Below are 21,691 nucleotides of genomic sequence, written 5' to 3' on the forward strand. Positions count from 1 at the left end.
CTTTTGCTCACTTTGACAACTTTAACATGCTATATAAAAATATCTGTGGGGTATTTTGAGCTAAAACTTCACATACACACTCATCAGAGGTTCATTTTACATCTTGTGAAAAGGGCATTATACCACCCCTTTAATTAACTACACAAAAATACAGCAAGGGTTTTTTTTAACTCTAATTTTATAAAATGAAGAACAAAGAATTTGTTGCATCAGGTGTGTTTTACTTTTTTATGTTTTTAATTAATTTAGGAAGCGACTGTAAACTTTATCATTGCATTAGAGCTGCACAATTCTGGATAAATTGAGAATCAATTTTTTTTGTTTCAAATAGAGATCACGATTCTGAACAGGCAATTAAACAAAATAACATGTAATTTACTAGAGGTTCTGACAAAGTGGTAATTGTTGCCGTCTATTTAAAAATGTTTAATCATTTATTTCATTACTGAACGAATCTCTTGAATGAATGATTCAATGACAAATACATATTTTAACAGTAACTTATTGCCACCTATAGTGGCCTAACAATGTAATCAATATAACAGTTATTTAAAGCGGCAAGCTACTTTAAAAAAGGTGATTTGACTATGTTGATCACTTCTGTAGACATCAGTGTTTATATCTGAACTATAAAGTTTTATCCCAGTACTTCTGTGATAATTTGAATTGTAACACAGAAATAACGAAACTGTGTGGTTGAACACACTGTTTGTAAAGCTGTTTCATACCTATTACAATGTATATTTTGTGCAGGCAATTAGCTTATTTTGTTGTAAATAAAAAAGCCTGACAATGTCACTGCTAAATAGGCTACTACCTATAAGTATTGTGGTAGCTACATGTTTCTCACTGACGCCCCCAACACGTAAAGTTCGGGGCACAAAGAAAATCCCGAGCTTCCCACTCGTATTTACGACTTTGTGGTGGCATTCATGTGCGTTCAGTTCCTAAATATGATCTTTCCGACATGACTTGAACGCACCACAAGACCAGCCCAACATTTATTTATTTTGTGATAATAACTCAGTAGTACGTATATAACAATGCGGGAAAAAATAGATCTGTCGCTAATTCCGTAACATTGTGACTTTAAACACACAATTCTTAATCTGGTGTCTTCAGTGGGAACTTTTATCTTGAATGTTGCTTTGTACATTTATGTATTTGAATGAATTTTAAGAGCCACAGTTGTATTTTTTTATTTGACAGTTATGATTGTATGCACAAATGCTTCAAATATGGAAGATGTTTCCGCCATAGAATAAAACATTTTAAAAGATAATTGCGACTTGCAACTAAATTCTGAGAAATAAAGTCAAAATTTGCTTGTTAGAAAGTCAGAATTGCAAGATATAAACTCACAATTGTGTGTTGTAAAGTCAGAATTGTGATATATATATATATATATATATATAGTTTATATCTCACAATTGCGACTTTATATCACACAATTCTGAATGGTCAGAATTGCAAGATAAAAATTCGCAATTACCTTTTTATTATTTGGTGGAAACAAGCTTCTTAAATATATATTAATATATTAAATAAATTAAAGTCAACATCAAATATTTGACCATTTTACTTTCATAATCTAATGTATTTCAGGATATTCAAAAAAACACAAATAAATAGGGCAATGCTTGATTTTATAAATCAATAATTGATTGGATCGTGAAAAAAGTGCATTACATACCAACTTGGAGCCAGATAAACTTCCTGCTGCCAAAAGGATGAAGTTTAGATATTGCTCTTTCACTTGTAGTTATGAAATTACTTTGTCTTATACTGCCAGTTTACAAAAGCCTGATGTTGTGTTTCTCATTCTTTCCACAAATTCAATATTCACACCAGGGTGGCGATGTTACAGCTACTTTAGAGAGCAGCATAAAAAAATACTGTTTTCTTTTAATTGAGCAACTGTTTGGAACTTTGCATGAATGGTTACATGAAATATGCATGGAAGTGGATACATATTCTGCAGTTATTGAGATCTAGCTAAACAATTTCTAATAAGTCCTGCAAGGAAATCTTTCCCTCGTGAGCAGTGGAATTTGAAGTGATGTTCTTGTTGCGTTTTGTCTATGAGGTGGGATCTAAGCAGGCCTTCTACAATTCTAAACAACATATTTATTTAAAGATGCTGCTAGCTACTTCTGACACATAAAAGCAACCTGATCAAAGGCCATTCTCCTATGTTTTATAAGTAAAAGAGAACAGAAACAAATGCAAGTCTCATTGTTGCGTCTGTTCGCTTTAGTTTATAAAATATGGCTATATTCACACAGTCAGTATTTGACAATTGCATTGACTAATGAGTCTTTCAAGTTGTGTTGTATAATAGCAGACAAAAGCTATCTTTATGGACAGGGAACTAAGGTCAATTCCCGTCTGTTTTCTCAGAATGGCCTTGAATAACACTTGTAACCGTAGTGACAGATAATGTCAGCATATGCAATTAATTCTCAGATGGCTTCACTTACAAAAATGCAAAAAATAAAATAAAATTGTGTAAACGTTACCATCATATTTCTGGCTACCTTTTATTCAATCGAAAGCCTCGCACTGTAAGCACCCTAACAAAAAAAGGCCAAAAATGGTATTCAGAGTTATAAAGAATATATCATGGCACTACACTATAAATATCTTAGTAATTGTAATGGAAAGAAAATGGAACAATTCTACAGTTAAACCATCAATTAGTTAACCGTAAGTTACTCAAACTCTAAGTTACTAAGTTAATAGGCAAAACTGAAAAAATAAATAAAATATATATATAGAAAATATAGAAAAGTACATGCAATTTTACAATAATATTTTTTAATTTAACTAAAAAGTATGAATTATAATTTACTGTGAACATATTAACAAAGCAAGTTAAAAGCCCTGTTAAAGATACAGGAAAAGTAAAAAAGAAACTTGGAGACTTATACATATACATCACGTCTCCAAGTTTCTTTTTTACATTTCCTGTATTTTTAATGGGACTTTTATAGATATAAAATAATGTGCAGTTGTTTTATGTTACATTTTATGTTGTTTAGTTAATGTTTATTGCATTATTTTATATCTATATATTTATTCATTTATTAGTCATTGTTTGTGACTTTAAAATACCCTTTTAACAACATTAATGACACATTTATGACACATTTCTACATTTAAATATTTAAATAAATTTCCAACTGCCATTGGTAATAAAATTAAACGATAGATCACTTGTGCCATCACCATAGACTGTCAATCCACGGTTAACCTAACCCTAACCCTAACCCTAACCCTAACCCTAACCCTACCCAAATAGGTGTGGTCCGGATAACCGTATAGTTCCTAGCCTAATATTAATTTACCCGGATGTAGCAACAAACAGACAATTTTCAGCGTTGCATTGCGCTGCTTTGTAAACGTCCACTTTGCCCGAAGCACTCATATTTTACTCCGTGTTCAGAGGCTCAAATGGTTTATAAACGTCTAATCCTATTTGTTGTCCTGTTTTTGTTCGGAACGAGAGTACTCTGACGAAAACTGAAGTGTTTTTAGTCGATCCACGCTGAGTGTGGGCCTGATAGCACGCGTTGGCCACTGGGTGTCGCTCTGGAGCAACAAATGGCGCGGCGTCTCCCCCACCCCCTAAACATCCACTTCGACGGTGTGTATGTGTGCGTGTGTGTATCGCCGAGAAAGTAAGTCTGTGTTTCCAGCTGACTGCTCGCTCTCTCTTACTGTGTGTGTGCCTGTGTGTGTATGTGTGTTGTCATTATTATTATCCAGTCTGCTCCCAGCTCAGAATGGCCAGATTCACTCAGACTGAGACAAGAAGGGAGCAGCACCCACAGCCGCCCCATCCCGCTTACTCCAGCCTGCTTTTCACTGGACCCGGGGCAGCTCCGACCCAACATCCACTCCTCCTAATCCCGCACCAGCACCAGTACGCTCAGATCCCATTCCCTAATCCCATGAACGGGTCAGAATCCATCTCCATTCATCAGGAGAACGGCACCATGAAAGACCAAGATGCCATAAAACTCTTTATCGGGCAAATACCGCGGAACCTTGAGGAAAAAGATCTGAAACCATTATTCGAACAGTTTGGGAAAATCCACGAATTGACAGTATTAAAGGACCGATACACCGGCATGCACAAAGGTAAACGCGTGATTCCCCATAATAGAGTCTGTGATTTTTGGGTGGTTAACACTATAATAATGTTTTCTTTCCTAGTGACACATTCATAATTAGACGTGTGGATATGTTTTTTATTTTTTTTTATTTAATATTGTCTTCTGCATTATCAACCACGAACCATGCATTATTGTAATATTTATTATAAATCATACGTGCCATTTTTGTGGTCCACTGTCATGTCAACATTCAACCCATAGCCTGCTGAAACTGTATCAGGTCCATTTAGCCATGCACTGTTATACACTTGCATTGTTTAGAGAGAACTTATCTTCTCAGTTTTGAACCTTTGCATTGTTGCTTGCATGAATGTTATTATGTATTGTCCCTCATATAGCTTGTCTGTGGACCATGCCTTTCTCTATGGCAATTTGATTTCGAAAGCTTTCATTTGAAACTGGGGCAAAGAGGCTTAGAAAATTCATATTTAAAGAGTCTTTCTTTTGCGTCTTCTTTCCTTTCCAATGGGGAAATACTCCCACCACCCCAGCGCTTCCTTGTGCAATCTGACATATGCAGTTTTCGCAGATGAACCGGCGTTTTTATTATGATTATATGCATATTAATAAGAAAACATGTTCAATCACAATATATAACGAACCTCATTTTTCAAAATATAACTGTTAAATGAACCAAACAGGTGCCAGAGTAATGAAACACGCGAAAATATTAATAGTAGCCTACAGAAAAACGCGCATCTTTACTTATCTGATCATATTTGCTCTTAGAACACGTTCAGTTGTGCGTCACGGAACTAGAACGCGTTACACTGTGGCGTGACGTTCTACTTGACAACTGACATTGAATACGTCATATATCCCACTCAAACCAGAAGACAAAGACTAAAATTAAACCTCTATTTTGGTAAAATCTCGTTCTTGTCGTTTACTCTCCTCAAGCGATTTGTGTCGGAAACAGAATATTCACATTTGTCTTCGTTAGTGTCAGTTACTATTGGCTTCATATCAGTGGTGTGTTTATAATTATGCTAATAAGGCTCTATTTGCTCAAGCGTTCATCCACGATATTTACCCCGTGAGAAGCCCTTCTTCATATGGGGTTTATGTGTTGAACATGTCAGAATAATGAGAATATAGGCTACATTGACTTCATGTGCGAGAGTCGTTCTCCTTTTGGTAAATTTAACTAAACCAAACTAGGTCTAGAAAACGAGCTGAGATGTCAAATTTATTATTGATTTTAGGTATCTATAACAAATTATAAGGTCTAGGGTGGATTTGCTTGACAAAATTGGATTTTAACTTTTAACTTTTAAAGGGAAGTTAAGAAAGTAGCTACTTACCACAATCGACCGTTATGAAAGCGCGCCATTTCTGACAAGATAGCTCACGCGTCTATCCGTCTTTGATCAAATTGCATCAATAGTGACATGCAAATTATTGTATTATTTGAAGTAATAACTTATGTAGCAAATAATACAAGACAGAAACACCAGGGAGCATCCAGTCTGAGTTGACTGTTTCTCAATAAGGATAGTCCTCTTGGGCATTGATGGATGTCAAGCTTATGTGGATACACCTAATCTAGTGCATTACTGTGAGCTGAATAGTCACATAGACGTCTAAAATATAGAGCTTTTCAGTGTGTAGTTTCAAACCCATGGAGTGAATTGGCATTTTGGAGCCATTGGGTTCCCTCAGGAATTAACAATGGTTTTATAATAGTGATTTTCCATTTATAAGTAGGCTACAATTAGGTATGTGGTTAATAACCTCAAATGCTAATTTTGCGTCAAAAATGGTGGTCAATAAAACACAAGAATGTGAGTTTACAGGCTTGTTTGATTTATAAAATGAAAGCTATTATTCTTAAACCTAGGTAATTCCTGAAGACTTATACAAATTGACGTTATTACTGAATAGCTGTGTTGTTTTAATGAATATTATGGTTGGTTGCGTACATATTAGTTGAACTTGCTGTCTGTACAACATCATAGGCCCAGTTTTTTCATCCTAAACTACCTGATTGTGCTTGTGATGTAGCTGCCTTTGGGACAGGAACTGAAAATGAGTTCTAAAGGATCGTACAGAGAATTGGTTCTTCAGGATGGAATTTCTTTTCATCTTATGTATTATTCTATGAGGGGATGTGAAGATAAGAACAAGTCAGCAAATATTTACATACACTTTTTGTCAGCTTATAGAGATTGTGCAGTCTTGCAAGTCGTCTCAATATGGACTGCATTGGTGATGTAGACCCCAAGGTTGTTTAAATGTTTGGCTAAAATGTCGCTGAGGATGCTAATGCAATTTTTCATTCAAAACGTGATGGAGTGCAACAGATGATGCCAGTACTAGTTTGCATAAATACAATTCGCAAAATTTCATTGAAGATAAGCGAAGATAAGTGAAAACAAGACATCTGTGCATCTGTTTTTAACAGTTCTTCAGACTAAAGGGATCATATGTAGGTTTCAGAGGGAGGGAACATGTTTCGGCGCTAAGTCAGCTCGCTAATCCACACAGGAAAACACAGCATTAGTTTGCTAAGCGTGGTAATAAACCATGACCGTAATGACGGAGGAGGATTAGCAACTGTAGTTATTGTCTGAGGTTGCTGTCGCTCGGATCACTTGGTTTGTCCCTCTACAGTGGCTGCTTCTATGCAATTAAAGCATGTTGGAGTCATCTAGCCTGCGGTGTGCAATATGAACATTATTATGAGGTCTGTTCCATGGGCCTAACAATTGCTGTCTCTTGATTTGTATTAACAGGTGAGCTTTTCCCCTTCAGGCTTTTCACCTGTGATCAGTTGAGATCAGCATTTTATTAAAGGTTTTATATTTAGTATGGAGTTGAAAATGGGTTTTATACCCGCAGATGTGCCTGCAAAGCTGGAGACACTTGCTATGCTGTATTTGTAATACATGAGCGTGGTATATAGATCTCCTGCTGCGTTTAGCATAAATAGACTATTGTTGCATTGCTTTGAAAGCTTCTTATGCACATTTTGCACTCTGCAGGTGAAGATGTCCAAGGATAAGCTTGCGTTGGCTTACAATGCAAGAGGCTTGGAGAACACTATACACAAACATATGCAAGGTTCTTTAGCCTTAAACCTGATGCTGACTGAATGTCTGTGCAATGCCGCCACATTCATATGTGCTACTCTAGATTGTCAATACTTGCTTTCAAGGGACCTATTGTGCCAATGCATTTATGGCCGCCATCTTAGAAATAATCGTATAAAGTATTAAACAGTTTTAATTTAAAGCCAGGCTATAGAAAGGTTCAGTGCATATAAATGTAAAGGTAACCTTGTTGGATATTGATTTAAATAGTTTTATTTACACTATTATAAAGGGTTTGAATGAAATCGTTCTGTTGCCTTTCAGCAAAATTACATCATAAATCCCTTAATAATAGGAAGATAAAACCTATTTTGTTCGAAGAACCAATGTTGGGATATGCAATTCATTTGGACGAGTACCCTTCTTTAAGGCACAATATGTAAGATTTTTGCATTAAAATATCATAAAATAACCACTAGAACAATGATATATTATGTTGATTTGTGTAATTATGTTATCCCACATGTTTCCAACAATGTTTAAATCGAGAGAAATACGCAATTTTAACCAGTGACACGGTCTATGTCATTGCGTCGCCGGTCAATTACATCATATCCTCCCTACCCTCAGCTGTCGGTAGAAAGTAATGAAAACTCCACTTGTCGAGCGATTTTCATGGAGTCTTTAAACAGGAGGTCATTGGCTCTGCTTTGGAAGTTAAATATGTCCGGTGGCTTCTTTATGACTTAAAACTAGTCTGACAGTCCATAGACCCAAACATCTGTAAATTCTGTAATATGCAACAAAGCCGATTAATAAAAAATGCAATGCTTCAGCAGCTCTACTGGGAAGAACCGTAGCTCTGAATGTCAGGATGAGATGTTTCCTCCTCTACCAGCGAGTTTTGCTTTGAGCTACTTGTCTTTTCATGTGACCTGGCCACTTATCTCCCCTTTACCTGCTTTTAGATGGACTTTCCTCCATGCGGAGAGGGTTATTTATCTTTTTTTTAAGATGGAAAATGTTTTTTTAGGCCATTACCATTCATCAGGAGATGGCACTTATAGTAGAGTATTCTAGACATCCTTCTGAGGAAAGAGGTTCAGTGACCTTACGTAACATGTCCGTTTTGTGGTCTGAACATAAAACACAAAAGCGAAATTATTGATGCGCTATTATAAGATGCGGTGTATCTCTCCCTTGTGACCATGTTTACGGCGGATAATAAGCTGGTCTTCAAACGTGTCATAATGTCTGCTGTGTTTGCTAATAGAAAGCCCACCCGACTCCCTCTACGGCATGCTGCTTCCCAGATTGATCTGTAATTTGTAATCTCACTGCTGTAGGATCCAAGAAAATAAACGTATTAAACATATTACGTTTTTTAAGTTGTACTTAAGCGATGAAAATTATATAATTAATGTTACTGTTAGGTGAAATCATTTGTTTGGATGTGTATTCTTTTTCATGTTAAAATATTTTCTTCCATCACAGCTTAATATACGGATACAACTAAAAGTAAACAGTTTGTTACTCAATTTCTGTGAAAAGTGCAAATATTGCAACTGTGGCAAATTCATTTAAAAACATTTCTTTGTTTGTTTCTCGACCTGGCTTGCTTTTCCTGTAGAATTGTGTAACTTTTTTTTGCATTTTCTCATGTTCATTGTTTGTACCGTGTTGGTTCAACCATATAGATCTCTTTAAAAAAAGTGCTTTCATTGTCTTGACAAACTGAAAGACGTAGAATGAAATATGTCCATGCATAAAATGAAAGATTGTACTGCATGTTAGTTTGTGTATTTTGTATTATAATTCCACATCATACTAACAAGAAACTATACTTCCAGAAACTATAACCAAGTCGAGAGCTGTAGTTTTGACTACACAACTTTACGATGCTGTTTGCAAATGTTCGTTGGAACTGTGGTTTCAGGAAACATTGAATCGTTGAACTGTGTTGCTAACGATGGAACTTGAGACCATACCAACAATGCTTTTGGGAAACACACCCCAGCCTGACATAGTAACATTAGCTCAACCAATGGTAAAACTTTGGGGGCGGGACTATCTCTTTGGCTGACCAATGGTAAATGGGGGAAGTGTTTACAAAAACTTTTTTGAAAACGATCATTAACCAGGTTAAAAAAATTCCAGCCTAAGCTGCTTTGCGAGTCTTGGGGGATGTTTACACGACACCGTTTTCAACTAAAAATGTAAAACTTTTTATGCGTTTTGGCCGTTCAATTACACGACAACAGGGTTTTGGGTGCCTGAAAACGCAAACTTTTGAAAACGTTCTCAGTGTAAATGACAAAAACGCGAATGTCTGAAGACGATGACATCATGCACATGCGTATTATGTGTTCAGTCTATTGTTTCATCGCCATCTAATGGCCTGGCAGCAGAATACAGCGTTTTTAGTCGTTTTCGCGGATCCGTGTGAATGGGGATCGTTTTGACAATGGTGTTGTCCGTATGTGGAACACTCAAAGGAAACACTTCTCAGTTTTAAACGTACCCTTAGATTGTCTCTCAGACTATTCTTAGTGGTAATTTTAGAGAAATTGTAACAATTTTTTTTGCTGGTCAGACTGGAAAACCAGTTGTATATCAGTCAGGCAGGGAAACTAGCCTACAGCAGCTGGTTTAAGATGCTTGATTTATTCTGTTTAGCGACGCAAGGGGAGCATAAATTACTCACTTTATCTTTAAATTGCTAAATTTTCTCGATCCATTTCAAAATGGAGGTCAATTATTTTGGGATAAAGCTTATTAGTTGCTCTTCTCTGTTTAGTGTTTTGTGCAATAACATTTTTACAAGGTTAGTTCAGAGGTGCTGTTTTTCATGGAGGGAAAAAGAAAATGATGACAGAGAATGAAACGTATGATACACCGGCATGTCTGTTCTTTCCGACATTTCCTGCAGTCGAACTGTTCTGGTTTTTCAAGCTTCCTGAACGAAAGATTTATTGTCGAGAGGAAAATAAATCAACACTCAGCACGGTTGACTAATGAACAGCGAAAGAAAGATTCTGTTGGCGTTGATGAGAACGGCTTGGAAATATGTAAATGCCTTGTTGGAATTTGAGCAGAAAAGCCTTTTTCCACTTCCTTTGATCTCAGGAAGGAGGGCATGGCCATTATGTCAGTCAGAGAGCTGTGACAAATGCCATGCACACACACATAGGCAGCTCGAGTGGACAGGGAAAAATGACAGGAAGGCAAAGGGCTAAGCACAATAGATGAACAGACTGAGAGAGATGGAGTGATTGTCAGAACCACTGAAAACAAATGGTGCCTTTAATCCGGAGGCACCGGCGGAGTGACGGGCCTTTCTGACAGGATGGGAGAGCCAGATCCACTTCGGCAGACAGGAGAGGGTGGAAACAAAAGGATTTAATATGAAAGGGGAGGTTTGGCTGGGCAGATGGGGGACGGCCGTCATGATGTTGAGAGTACGACAGGATGAGACTGTGCATAAACATCAGGTTCGCGTTATTATTTGTAGGTACTTGTACCCAAAGTGAAGTTCTATCAGTGGGTATGAACATGAAACAACATTTGCTGGACATGAAATGACGACACAACAGTACAAAGTTGATTATTGTAATGGTTGTTTTAGTATTGAGTAGGTCTAACAATATGTAAAGTTATTAACATTACATATAAGCAGAAAAGTTTGGTTTCTACATTCACTGTAAAAAAGAAGTTGCTGCCTTAAATTTTAAGTACAATCAACTTGGATGTTTAAGCCATTTCAACTTAAATTACATTAAACTGACTTAAAAAAATTAGTTGAATTTTGTATAACTTATAATAAAGTTGAAAATTGCTTGTAAAAAGCAATGTAAAAACATATGTTGTCATAGCTTATTGATCATATAATCTTTTACAGTGTTGACTTGGTGCGGTTTTCAACCTGAAAAACCCATTATGTTTAACCCAGGCTCTTTTATTTTGTGTCATTTTGTTCACTTTTTTCTAGGGTGTTGCAAAACCCGTTCGATATCAGTTTGACTCTGTTTTCTTTTACCAATGGCAGATATTTTTTCGCAAAATACCGTTTGACTAGATGCATGTCGATTTGATGCTTTGACGTCAACAACAAAAAATACGGAATTCCACTCACAAGTTGAAAAACGAAATGTGCAATAGAGGATTCGTAAAAATTTGTAAGAGTTTATGTTTTAGAAGATTGCCCGTATGTTGATATTATACGCATTAGTGTCTAACCAAACATAAACGCCCCCTAGAGTCAATTATGGAAAATACTACGTAGGTGGATTTAATTTTTGGGTATAACAAATAGGCCTTTTTATTATGAATTAGCCAGGCATTGTTGAAGAATTTCACCAGAACCTTTCCAAGATTGCTTCATCACAATATACCGAATATTCTTGTTGTTTTTATTTTAGTATTGGGAAGTGATGCTGTCTCATGAGCATTGATGAAAGGTGATATGGGAGAGGATGTTATCAGTGGGTTTGTGGGACCCGTCAGGGATGTGTGGAGAGGCCTGCTGCTCAGCAGGGCTATTAATAGAAATCTGTGGCATTTCCGAAAATAGGTTAAGCTGCCACTGCTGGCATCACTGCTCGTATGCCAGCCATCCTCTGAAGACAGAAAGAGAGGGAGAGGAGGAGAAACAGATGTAGCCTACTGAGGAAGTGTCTTTGTTCCGCTGTACCCTTCTTGCACTCAGTGCAGCATCAGAGTTTTCTGGCTGAGGACTTCCCAGCATGCCGCAAGACACAGTGTCACCCCTCGATATTTCTAATTCACAACACAAACGCTGATCTAGACCTATTTGAGTCTTGCCATGACAAACAACTCTTGCATATGTATTAGGAAGCCACTTTATTCAGTATGCTTATGCATTTTCCATATCCACAGTTGCTATAGTGCAAATTTTTCCACTATTTATACAGTTGCTGATTTTGTTTGCATCAAATTTTTCAGAACTGCTATACATTTTCAGTGTGCAAGCAATGCATCATTTCCCACAAAGACTTTTAACTTTAATTCATAAGCTGAATAATGGCAACTATGTGCATATAGTTTTGCTCTAGTACATGGAGGTTGAGCACATTTAAAGGTGGCAGGCTTAATTAAGGTTTACAGGTTACGCTAGCGCACCGCTTATATTACAATACTCATTACAAAGTAATTAGGCGAGGGAAGGGACAATATTGTTGTCTGGACAGTGACTAAGAGAGAGGTTCGGAGGAAATCAAGCCCATATGCGTTTTTTCATGGGAGGCGGTCAACGCATTAAGGTGTTTTACATGATACGCGCTAACTGCGAGTGACACTGAAAGCGACACCGCTTGCCGAAAGATTTCACAAGAAACATTCACATGTTGTCATGCACGATTGCAAGTGCCACATTGCGCACACATTTGGATAAATTACCTTTTTTAGTTAATATGATCCTGGCGCCATTGTACTGTGGCTGCCTGTATTTTTTCCTCTTGCTCTCAACATGACAAAGTTTGTTTCTTGAAGGGATGGTTCGGAGTAAAATCAACCTAGGGTCCTTTGCACCATGACCTCGAGCCAAACACCCCCCCAGAAGCCTTTTTTCCCTTGGTTGAACATTATTAAAGTTAGAGCTTATTTAGAGATATCAGCCGGATGGCTTAGTGCAGGCGCTAATGGATCCAAGGCTGTATCTCGTAAATTACCCCACTAATAATGCCCAGAATGGTACCAAACTTCTACAGTAGTGCAAATAGGTTCTGTACTCATTAAACAAGGCATTGGAAAGTTTGTAAGTACATCAGGAGTTTATTTAAATAACACTTGCCTGATGGCTAATGCTACCGCTATCCCGGACATCAAGGTCGCTTCCGTGATTTGGGAAAAGTACGTAAAAGTTCTGGCAGAAAGCGATGCATAAGGATGTAGTGTAACGACGCCCAGTTCCAGGAATGCACTAATATTTTGTTGGTAGTACCAGTTTGCAACAATTAGTTGCTAAAGTAGTTAACACTAAGTTGTCAACACTTAGGAAAAAATAATAATTTGTTGTTACACTACATCCTTATGCATCGCTTTCTGCCAGGACTTTTATGTGCTTTTCCAGTTTTTTAGCAGTAGCATTAGCCATCAGGCAAGTGTTATTTAAATAAACTCCTGATGTACTTACAAACTTTCCAATTTTTTAATGTTTTTTTATATTTGTTTTATGAGTACAGAACCTATTTGCACTACTGTATAAGTTTGGTCCATTCCGAGCATAATTAGTGGGGTAATTCACGAGATACAGCCTTGGATCCATTAGCGCCTGCACTAAGCCATTCGGCTGATATCTCTAAATAAGCTCTAACTTTAATAATGTTCGACCAAGGGAAAAAAGGCTTCTGGGGGGGTATTTGGCTCGAGGTCATGGTGCAAAGGACCCTAGGTTGATTTTACTCCGAACCATCCCTTTGACAAAAAAACCACATTGCTCACTCTTTCTCTGGTCATCCCATAGACCTTATTCAGAGCAGCGCCATGACATGTATGAAAGCGAGGCTGTGAGGGATAGACTTACCGTGTTTTCAATGGCATCTTCTGTAAAAAATTTCCACAGCTCATGTTGTCTGGGATTTTTTGTCTACTGAAGTTTCTCGGAAAGATATTTTTGCAGTGTTTCGTCAGCAGAACAATCCAAAAACATTAAATAACAGTACAACCCACTGAAGAGATGCATGTCTATCCCTCAAAGATGGCACTGCTGTGAATAAGGTCTATTAACCATTTAATCTGCAGAATCTCTTACACATCATAATGCAAATGTGATTCAAAACCCCATAGATTCAACTGCAATCCATTTATAATATCGCATAAAATGACTTAGAAATGACTTTTGGTAACTCCAGACAAATACAAAAAGAAGTGAAGGCAAAATTACAGCATGTTGTTGTTATAACAAAATAAGACTGACAAGGCTCCTTATGCAATATTGTAACTGAATCTTGACTGAAACCGAACCAAATGCAAAAGTGAATCTGCTTCATTTTGCATAGACGCTTTGTAAAGCATATGAATGCAAAAAAACAACAACAATAACAAAAAAATAAATAATCTAAAGTATCTATACAATATAGTGAGAAAACGTCTATATATGTACACTATGTGTGGAATACTGTATGTCGATATATGATTGAATCAGCACAGCTTTATTAAAAACATTTTCTTAATAACCGCACAACAGTTTTAAGTTCAGTCCTTTGTTCTCAGAGCTAAACTTGAACGTGTCGGGAACGAGTAGGAGGTGTGAGTGACGGGAGTGTTCGCGAAGTTGCAAAGTGCTCAGGCGAGAACGTGGAGAATGGGGGCACGGAAGCAGATTTAGCACCAAGACCTTCGCACTTAACAGGCACCTCACAGTTCAGGGCTTGCACACAGTTATGAAGGGGGGAAGGAACAGTGGTGTGATGGCTCGGCTTTTACTATAAAAAAAAACAGCAAATGGGGGCTGTCAGGAGCAGAGGGAGGAAGCGGCACCTTCAATTCAGCTTGCTTAATTACTGCTAAGCCTCTCTACCTCCCCATGAAGCTCTAGTCTATGCCATTCCTCAGACCTGCAGGCCTCATGGGCCTCTGTCTGTGTGATTGCTTATTAGCACGGGGGTTAGATGTCATTTTTGCCCCGGAATAGAGAGAGGCACATTTTTGCTGCTTTTGACTTTTTTGTTTTGGTGATTCAGGAGAAATCATTTTAAAATACATCCGAAAGTATGAGACCACTAATGAAAAGCATTACATTTTTCATTTTAATTCTAATTAATTAATATATTTCACATAAATTTCAAATAAATGCAATTTTTTTTTTTAAATATCAGCATACTTTAAGAAATGTAATTACAGTAAAAACAGTTGATTAATGAACTTGAAATAGTGCAGAATATTTTATCTTCATTTTTTAAACGTTTCCAGGTTTAAATGGGTAAAAAAAAAAGTTTTGTCAGGTTTTTGAACCACCCTCTATTAATATTCCCTTTCAGTGAAGTGTTTTATCAGGAACCTTTCAGCTACATATAGAAAAAGGATTGTATGAGCTCAAAATTTAAAGTAAAATCCATTGCCTACTAACTGTCAGCTTCCTTTGTTAATTTTTAAATCGCATTTGATCAAACAATAGAGATTTTTATCAAACAATGCGGTAGATCATTTCCACACTCTGTCCTTAGGGTGCTGCATCAGCCATTTCCATGGCTGATACTTTTATGTCGAGTTTCAAATAATTTCATCATGCAGCCCAAAATTGCGCGCCTGGTATGCAACAGCAGGGCAGTAATTTGTACGTGTTTGGATTCCAATTGGTGCCTATGGGCTGCAATAACACCATGCATTAAAGTGAAGGGATTAGAATTAAAATGCTTCTCTTGCTATCTGTTTTACTGTCACTTTCTCTCTCTAATAGACACGTCACACACACTATTCTTTTGCTTATATTAGTGGGGCAACTAATTTACTCTGGATTTTCTTTGTGAATGCCATTTGAATATATCCAATTTGGTTTTTGAGCATTTGCAAGATCAAGTTCGCCACAAATTGAAAATAACCTTGGTGGGAGAATTTGAGACATAATAAAGCTTTGATGTATTTGAAAGCAATGCAGGGTTAGTGGGACTGATGCAATAATAAATATAAAATAACACAAGTGACTTGCTTGTTTGTTTGTCCAAGTCTTTCTGTGAAGACAATGTTTTCATGAAGACATGAACATTACCTGTTCATGACCTTAAGTCACTTCAAGTACTCATATAGTGGGTTTTGATTAATTATTAGCATTTATTCGTTATTATCTGCTGTCTTTTGAGTTAAATTGGCTTCTATTGACCTTAGTGAGAATAGATGGCTCATTTAGTTGGACACAAATAAAAATTAAAGCTGCAAGCAGCGATGAAAGGGCCCTCGCACCCGTGCCGCCGCCACCCGGTGGCTTTAGGAAGACAGAGCATGGTTGGACAATGTGCATTTAAGGAGGTATATATAGTAGTTGCTAGCATGTTTAGTATGTTTTTAGCATGCTTAGTACACAATAGTTATGTGGTTAGTACTGCATTACTGTGTTAACCATGTCAGTTTCTGTTGCCAGTAGGTGGGGCTATGTCTATATCTGAATATCGCTATGTAGATGTGTTCAGTGCAGGACTTTTATCAAACATGTGGAGTTTGGGGCAGATTGGACATTGTATGCTTGAGTTACAACAACTTCCTTTAGCATTTCTAGCATGTTTTATGATGTTTCTAGCATATTACATATTAATTTTGGGGTAGATTGGACATTGAATGCCTGAGTTACAGCAAATTCATATTTAATTGCAGTAATAGGATGCTTTAACACTTAGCTAAGTATTTGATTGCATGTTTCTAGTATGTTGCTAACATGTTTAGCAGTTGGTGACACTTTTTTATATGTTATTAGGAGTCCAGAATAGTGTTAAACGTCACTTCCTGTTGCCAGCAGGCGGCGCTATGACTATATCTGAATATGAGCATGGACTTGTGTTCAGGAGATAACTATTATCAAACGTGTGAAGTTTGGGGTAGATTGGACATTGTATGCCTAAGTTACAACAACTTCCTTTAGCATTTCTAGCATGCTTTAGAACTTAGCTATGTGTTGCTAGCATGTTTCTTGCATGTTACATATTAAGTTTGGGGCAGATTGGACATTCCATGCCTGTGTTACAGCAAATTCATATTTAATTGCAGCAATAGCATGCTTTAGCACTTAGCTAAGTGTTTGCTAATATGTTTCTAGTATGTTGTTAGCATGTTTAGCACTTGCTGGCACTTTTTTATATGTTATCAGGAGTCCACAACAGTGTTTAACATGTCACTTCCTGTTGCCAGCAGGCGGTGCTATGACTGTAACTGAATGAGCATGGTCATGTGTTCAGGACAGAACGCTTATCAAAAGTGTGAAGTTTGGCGCAGATTGGACATTGCCTTCTTGAGTAACAACAACATCCTGTTTCATTGAATTAGCTAAGTATTGCTAGCATGTTTTAACATGTTTCTAGCATTTTTAGAAGTCAATGGCATTTTTAACATGTTGCTAGAACGGCATCAACGTGTTAAACATTACACTTCCTGTTACCAGTAGGTGGCGCTATTACTATAACTGAATATTCTCATGTAGATGTGTTCAGGCCATGACTCTTATCAAACGTGTGAAGTCTGGGGCAGATTGGACATTCTGTGCCTGAGTTACAACAAATTTCTATTTAATTGCAGTAATAGCATGCTTTAGCACTTAGCTAAGTGTTTGCTAGCATGTTTTAGCATGTTTCTAGTATGTTGTTAGCATGTTTAGCACTTGCTGGCACTTTTTTATATGTTATCAGGAGTCCACAAGAGTGTTAAACATGTCACTTCCTGTTGCCAGCAGGTGGCGCTATGACTATAACTGAATATGAGCATGGTCATGTGTTCAGGACAGAACGCTTATCAAAAGTGTGAAGTTTGGGGCAGATTGGACATTCCATGCCTTAGTTACAGCAACTTCCTATTTATTTGCAGCAATAGCATGCTTTAGCACTTAGCTAAGTGTTTGCTAACATGTTTCTAGTATGTTGTTAGCATGTTTAGCACTTGCTGGCACTTTTTTATATGTTATCAGGAGTCCACAACAGTGTTTAACATGTCACTTCCTGTTGCCAGCAGGTGGCGCTATGACTGTAACTGAATATGAGCATGGTCATGTGTTCAGGACAGAACGCTTATCAAAAGTGTGAAGTTTGGCGCAGATTGGACATTGCCTTCTTGAGTGACAACAACATACTGTTTCATTGAATTAGCATGCTTTAGCACTTAGCTAAGTATTGCTAGCATGTTTTAACATGTTTCTAGCATTTTTAGAAGTCAATGGCATTTTTAACATGTTGCTAGAACGGCATCAACGTGTTAAACATGACACTTCCTGTTACCAGTAGGTGGCGCTATTACTATAACTGAATATTCTCATGTAGATGTGTTCAGGCCATGACTCTTATCAAACGTGTGAAGTTTGGGGCAGATTGGACATTCCGTGCCTGAGTTACAGCAAATTCCTATTTAATTGCAGTAATAGCATGCTTTAGCACTTAGCTAAGTGTTTGCTAGCATGTTTTAGCATGTTTCTAGTAAGTTGTTAGCATGTTTAGCACTTGCTGGCACTTTTTTATATGTTATCAGGAGTCCACAAGAGTGTTAAACATGTCACTTCCTGTTGCCAGCAGATGGCGCTATGACTGTAACTGAATATGAGCATGGTCATGTGTTCAGGACAGAACGCTTATCAAAAGTGTGAAGTTTGGGGCAGATTGGACATTCCATGCCTGAGTTACAGCAACTTCCTGTTTCATGGCGAAACATCAAAATTTGTCAGGCCGCCGAGGGCCCGCCCTTCGACGAAAACTCAAGATCTTCGCAATTTAACGTCGCAAAGGCCTTAAGATTACACTCACCAAATTTGAAGATGATCAGATTAAAACTGTAGGAGGAGTTCGTTAAAGTACGAGGCCTGAAAATGGCAAAAAGTGCACAAAAATCAGAGAGGAAGTTGAAAATGGCTGACTTCCTGTTGTGTTTAGAGCTACGCTCCAAGAGACTTTTTTGTAGGTATTAGGTCCTTACACATATGTACCGAATTTCGTACACGTACGTGGAACACAGCGGGAGGCGCACTCCGTTGAACTTTTATAGGTGGCGCTATCGAGCCATTTTGCCCCGTCCAATTCTGAAACCTATATCAGATGTAAATTTTCGCCAGTTCTGACGCGTGTGCAAAGTTTCGTGAGTTTTCGCGCATGTTTAGGCCCTCAAAAATGCAATTCAATGCGGAGAAGAATAATAATAATAATAATAAACAGAGCAATTCCAAGAGGGTCCTCACACCATCGGTGCTCGGGCCCTAATTAAAGCTGCAAGCAGCGATGAAAGGGCCCTCGCACCCGTGCCATCAACACTCGGTGGCTTTAGGAAGGCAGAGCATGGTTGGGAAATGTACATTTAAGGAGGTATATATAGTAAGAGTATGTCAAAGTCAGTTACAAAATGTTTTGTATAATGGTGATAATAGCATGCTTCATGACTCAGCTAAGTGTTGCTAGCATGTTCAGTCTGTTTCTAGCATGCTTAGTACACAATAATTATGTGGTTAGTACTGCATTACTGTGTTAACCATGTCAGTTTCTGTTGCCAGTAGGTGGCGTTATGACTATAACTGAATATGAGCATGGATGTGTGTTCAGGACAGAACTCTTATCAAACATGTGAAGTTTGGTGCAAATTGGACATTGCCTTCTTGAGTAACAACAAAGTCATGTTTCATTGAATTAGCATTCTTTAGAACTTAGCTAAGCATTGTTAGCATGTTTTAACATGTTGCTAGAACGGCATCAACGTGTTAAACATGTCACTTCCTGTTGCCAGTTGGTGGCGCTATTACTATAACTGAACATTCTCATGTAGATGTGTTCAAGGCCATGACTCTTATCAAAAGTGTGAAGTTTGGGGCAGATTGGACATTCCATGCCTGAGTTACAGCAAATTCCTATTTAATTGCAATAATAGCATGCTTTAGCACTTGGCTAAGAGTTTGCTAGCATGTTTTAGCATGTTTCTAGTATGTTGTTAGCATGTTTAACACTTGCTGGCACTTTTTTATATGTTATTAGGAGTCCACAACAGTGTTAAACATGTCACTTCCTGTTGCCAGCAGGTGGCGCTATGACTGTAACTGAATATAAGCATGGTCATGTGTTCAGGACAGAACGCTTATCAAAAGTGTGAAGTTTGGGGCAGATTGGACATTCCATGCCTGAGTTACAGCAAATTCATATTTAATTGCAGTAATATCATTCTTTAGCACTTAGCTAAGTGTTTGCTATTATGTTTTAGCATGTCTCTAGTATGTTGGTAGGATGTTTAGCACCTACTGGCATTTTTTTATATGTTATTAGGAGTCAAGAACAGTGTTAAACGTCACTTCCTGTTGCCAGCAGGTGGCGCTATGACTATAACTAAATATGAGCATGGACATGTGTTCAAGAGATAACTCTTATCAAACGTGTGACGTTTGGGGTAGATTGTACATTGCCTTCTTGAGTAACAACAAAGTCCTGTTTCATTGAATTAGCATGCTTTAGCACTTAGCTAAGTATTGCTAGCATGTTTTAATATGTTTCTAGCATGTTTAGAACTCAATGGCATTTTTAACATGTTGCTAGAACGGCATCAACGTGTTAAACATGTCACTTCCTGTTGCCAGTAGGTGGCGCTATTACTATAACTGAATTTGAGCATAGGCATGCGTTCAGGCCATGATTCTTATCAAACATGTGAAGTTTGGGGCAGATTGGACGTTCCATGCCTGAGTTACAGCAAATTCCTATTTAATTGCAGTAATAGCATGCTTTATCACTTAGCTAAGTGTTTGCTAGCATGTTTCTAGTATGTTGCTAACCTGTTTAGCACTTGCTGGCTCTTTTATATATGTTATTAGGAGACCACAACAGTGTTAAACATGTCACTTCCTGTTGACAGCAGGTGGCGCTATTACTATAACTGAATATTCTCATGTAGATGTGTTCAGGCCATGACTCTTATCAAACGTGTGAAGTTTGGGGCAGATTGGACATTCCATGCCTGTGTTACAGCAAATTCCTATTTAATTGCAGCAATAGCATGCTTTAGCACTTAGCTAAGTGTTTGCTAGCATGTTTTAGCATGTTTCTAGTATGTTGTTAGCATGTTTAGCACTTGCTGGCACTTTTTTTATATGTTTTTATATGTCCACAACAGTGTTTAACATGTCACTTCCTGTTGCCAGCAGGTGGCACTATGACTGTAACTGAATATGAGCATGGTCATGTGTTCAGGACAGAACGTTTATTAAAAGTGTGAAGTTTGGCGCATATTGGACATTGCCTTCTTGAGTAACAACAACATCCTGTTTCATTGAATTAGCATGCTTTAGCACTTAGCTAAGTATTGCTAGCATGTTTTAACATGTTTCTAGCATGTTTAGACCTCAATGGCATTTTTAACATGTTGCTAGAATGGCATCAACGTGTTAAACATGACACTTCCTGTTGCCAGTAGGTGGCGCTATTACTATAACTGAATATTATCATGTAGATGTGTTCAGGACAGAACGCTTATCAAAAGTGTGAAGTTTGGGGCAGATTGGACATTCCATGCCTGAGTTACAGCAAATTCCTATTTAATTGCAATAATAGCATGCTTTAGCACTTAGCTAAGAGTTTGCTAGCATGTTTTAGCATGCTTCTAGTATGTTGTTAGCATGTTTCGCACTTGCTGGCACTTTTTTATATGTTATTAGGAGTCCATAACAGTGTTAAACATGTCACTTCCTGTTGCCAGCAGGTGGCGCTATGACTATAACTGAATATGAGCATGGCCATGTGTTCAGGACAGAACTCTTATCAAACGTGTGAAGTTTGGGGGAGATTGGACATTCCATGCCTGAGTTAC

At 37.7% G+C, this 21,691-nt stretch overlaps 1 protein-coding gene across 20 annotated transcripts in view; it reads left to right on the forward strand.

Moving 5' to 3' along the window:
• The first annotated feature begins 3,588 nt into the window (after positions 1-3,588).
• Positions 3,589-21,691, forward strand: part of celf5a (cugbp, Elav-like family member 5a) — a 216,057-nt gene continuing 197,954 nt past the window's right edge. For 6 of the 20 annotated variants that reach the window (XM_079890116.1, XM_079890113.1, XM_079890119.1 and 3 more), the window contains exons 1-2: positions 3,591-3,646; positions 3,769-4,143. In XM_079890116.1, coding sequence (XP_079746242.1) covers positions 3,604-3,646; positions 3,769-4,143 — 418 coding nt within the window. In that variant the 5' untranslated portion in view covers positions 3,591-3,603. The other 14 variants (XM_079890120.1, XM_079890118.1, XM_079890103.1 and 11 more) reach the window with 4 other exon arrangements.

This window comes from Squalius cephalus (genome assembly GCF_949319135.1).
Source record: "Squalius cephalus genome assembly, chromosome: 13".
NCBI classification, from domain to species: Eukaryota; Metazoa; Chordata; class Actinopteri; order Cypriniformes; family Leuciscidae; genus Squalius; species Squalius cephalus.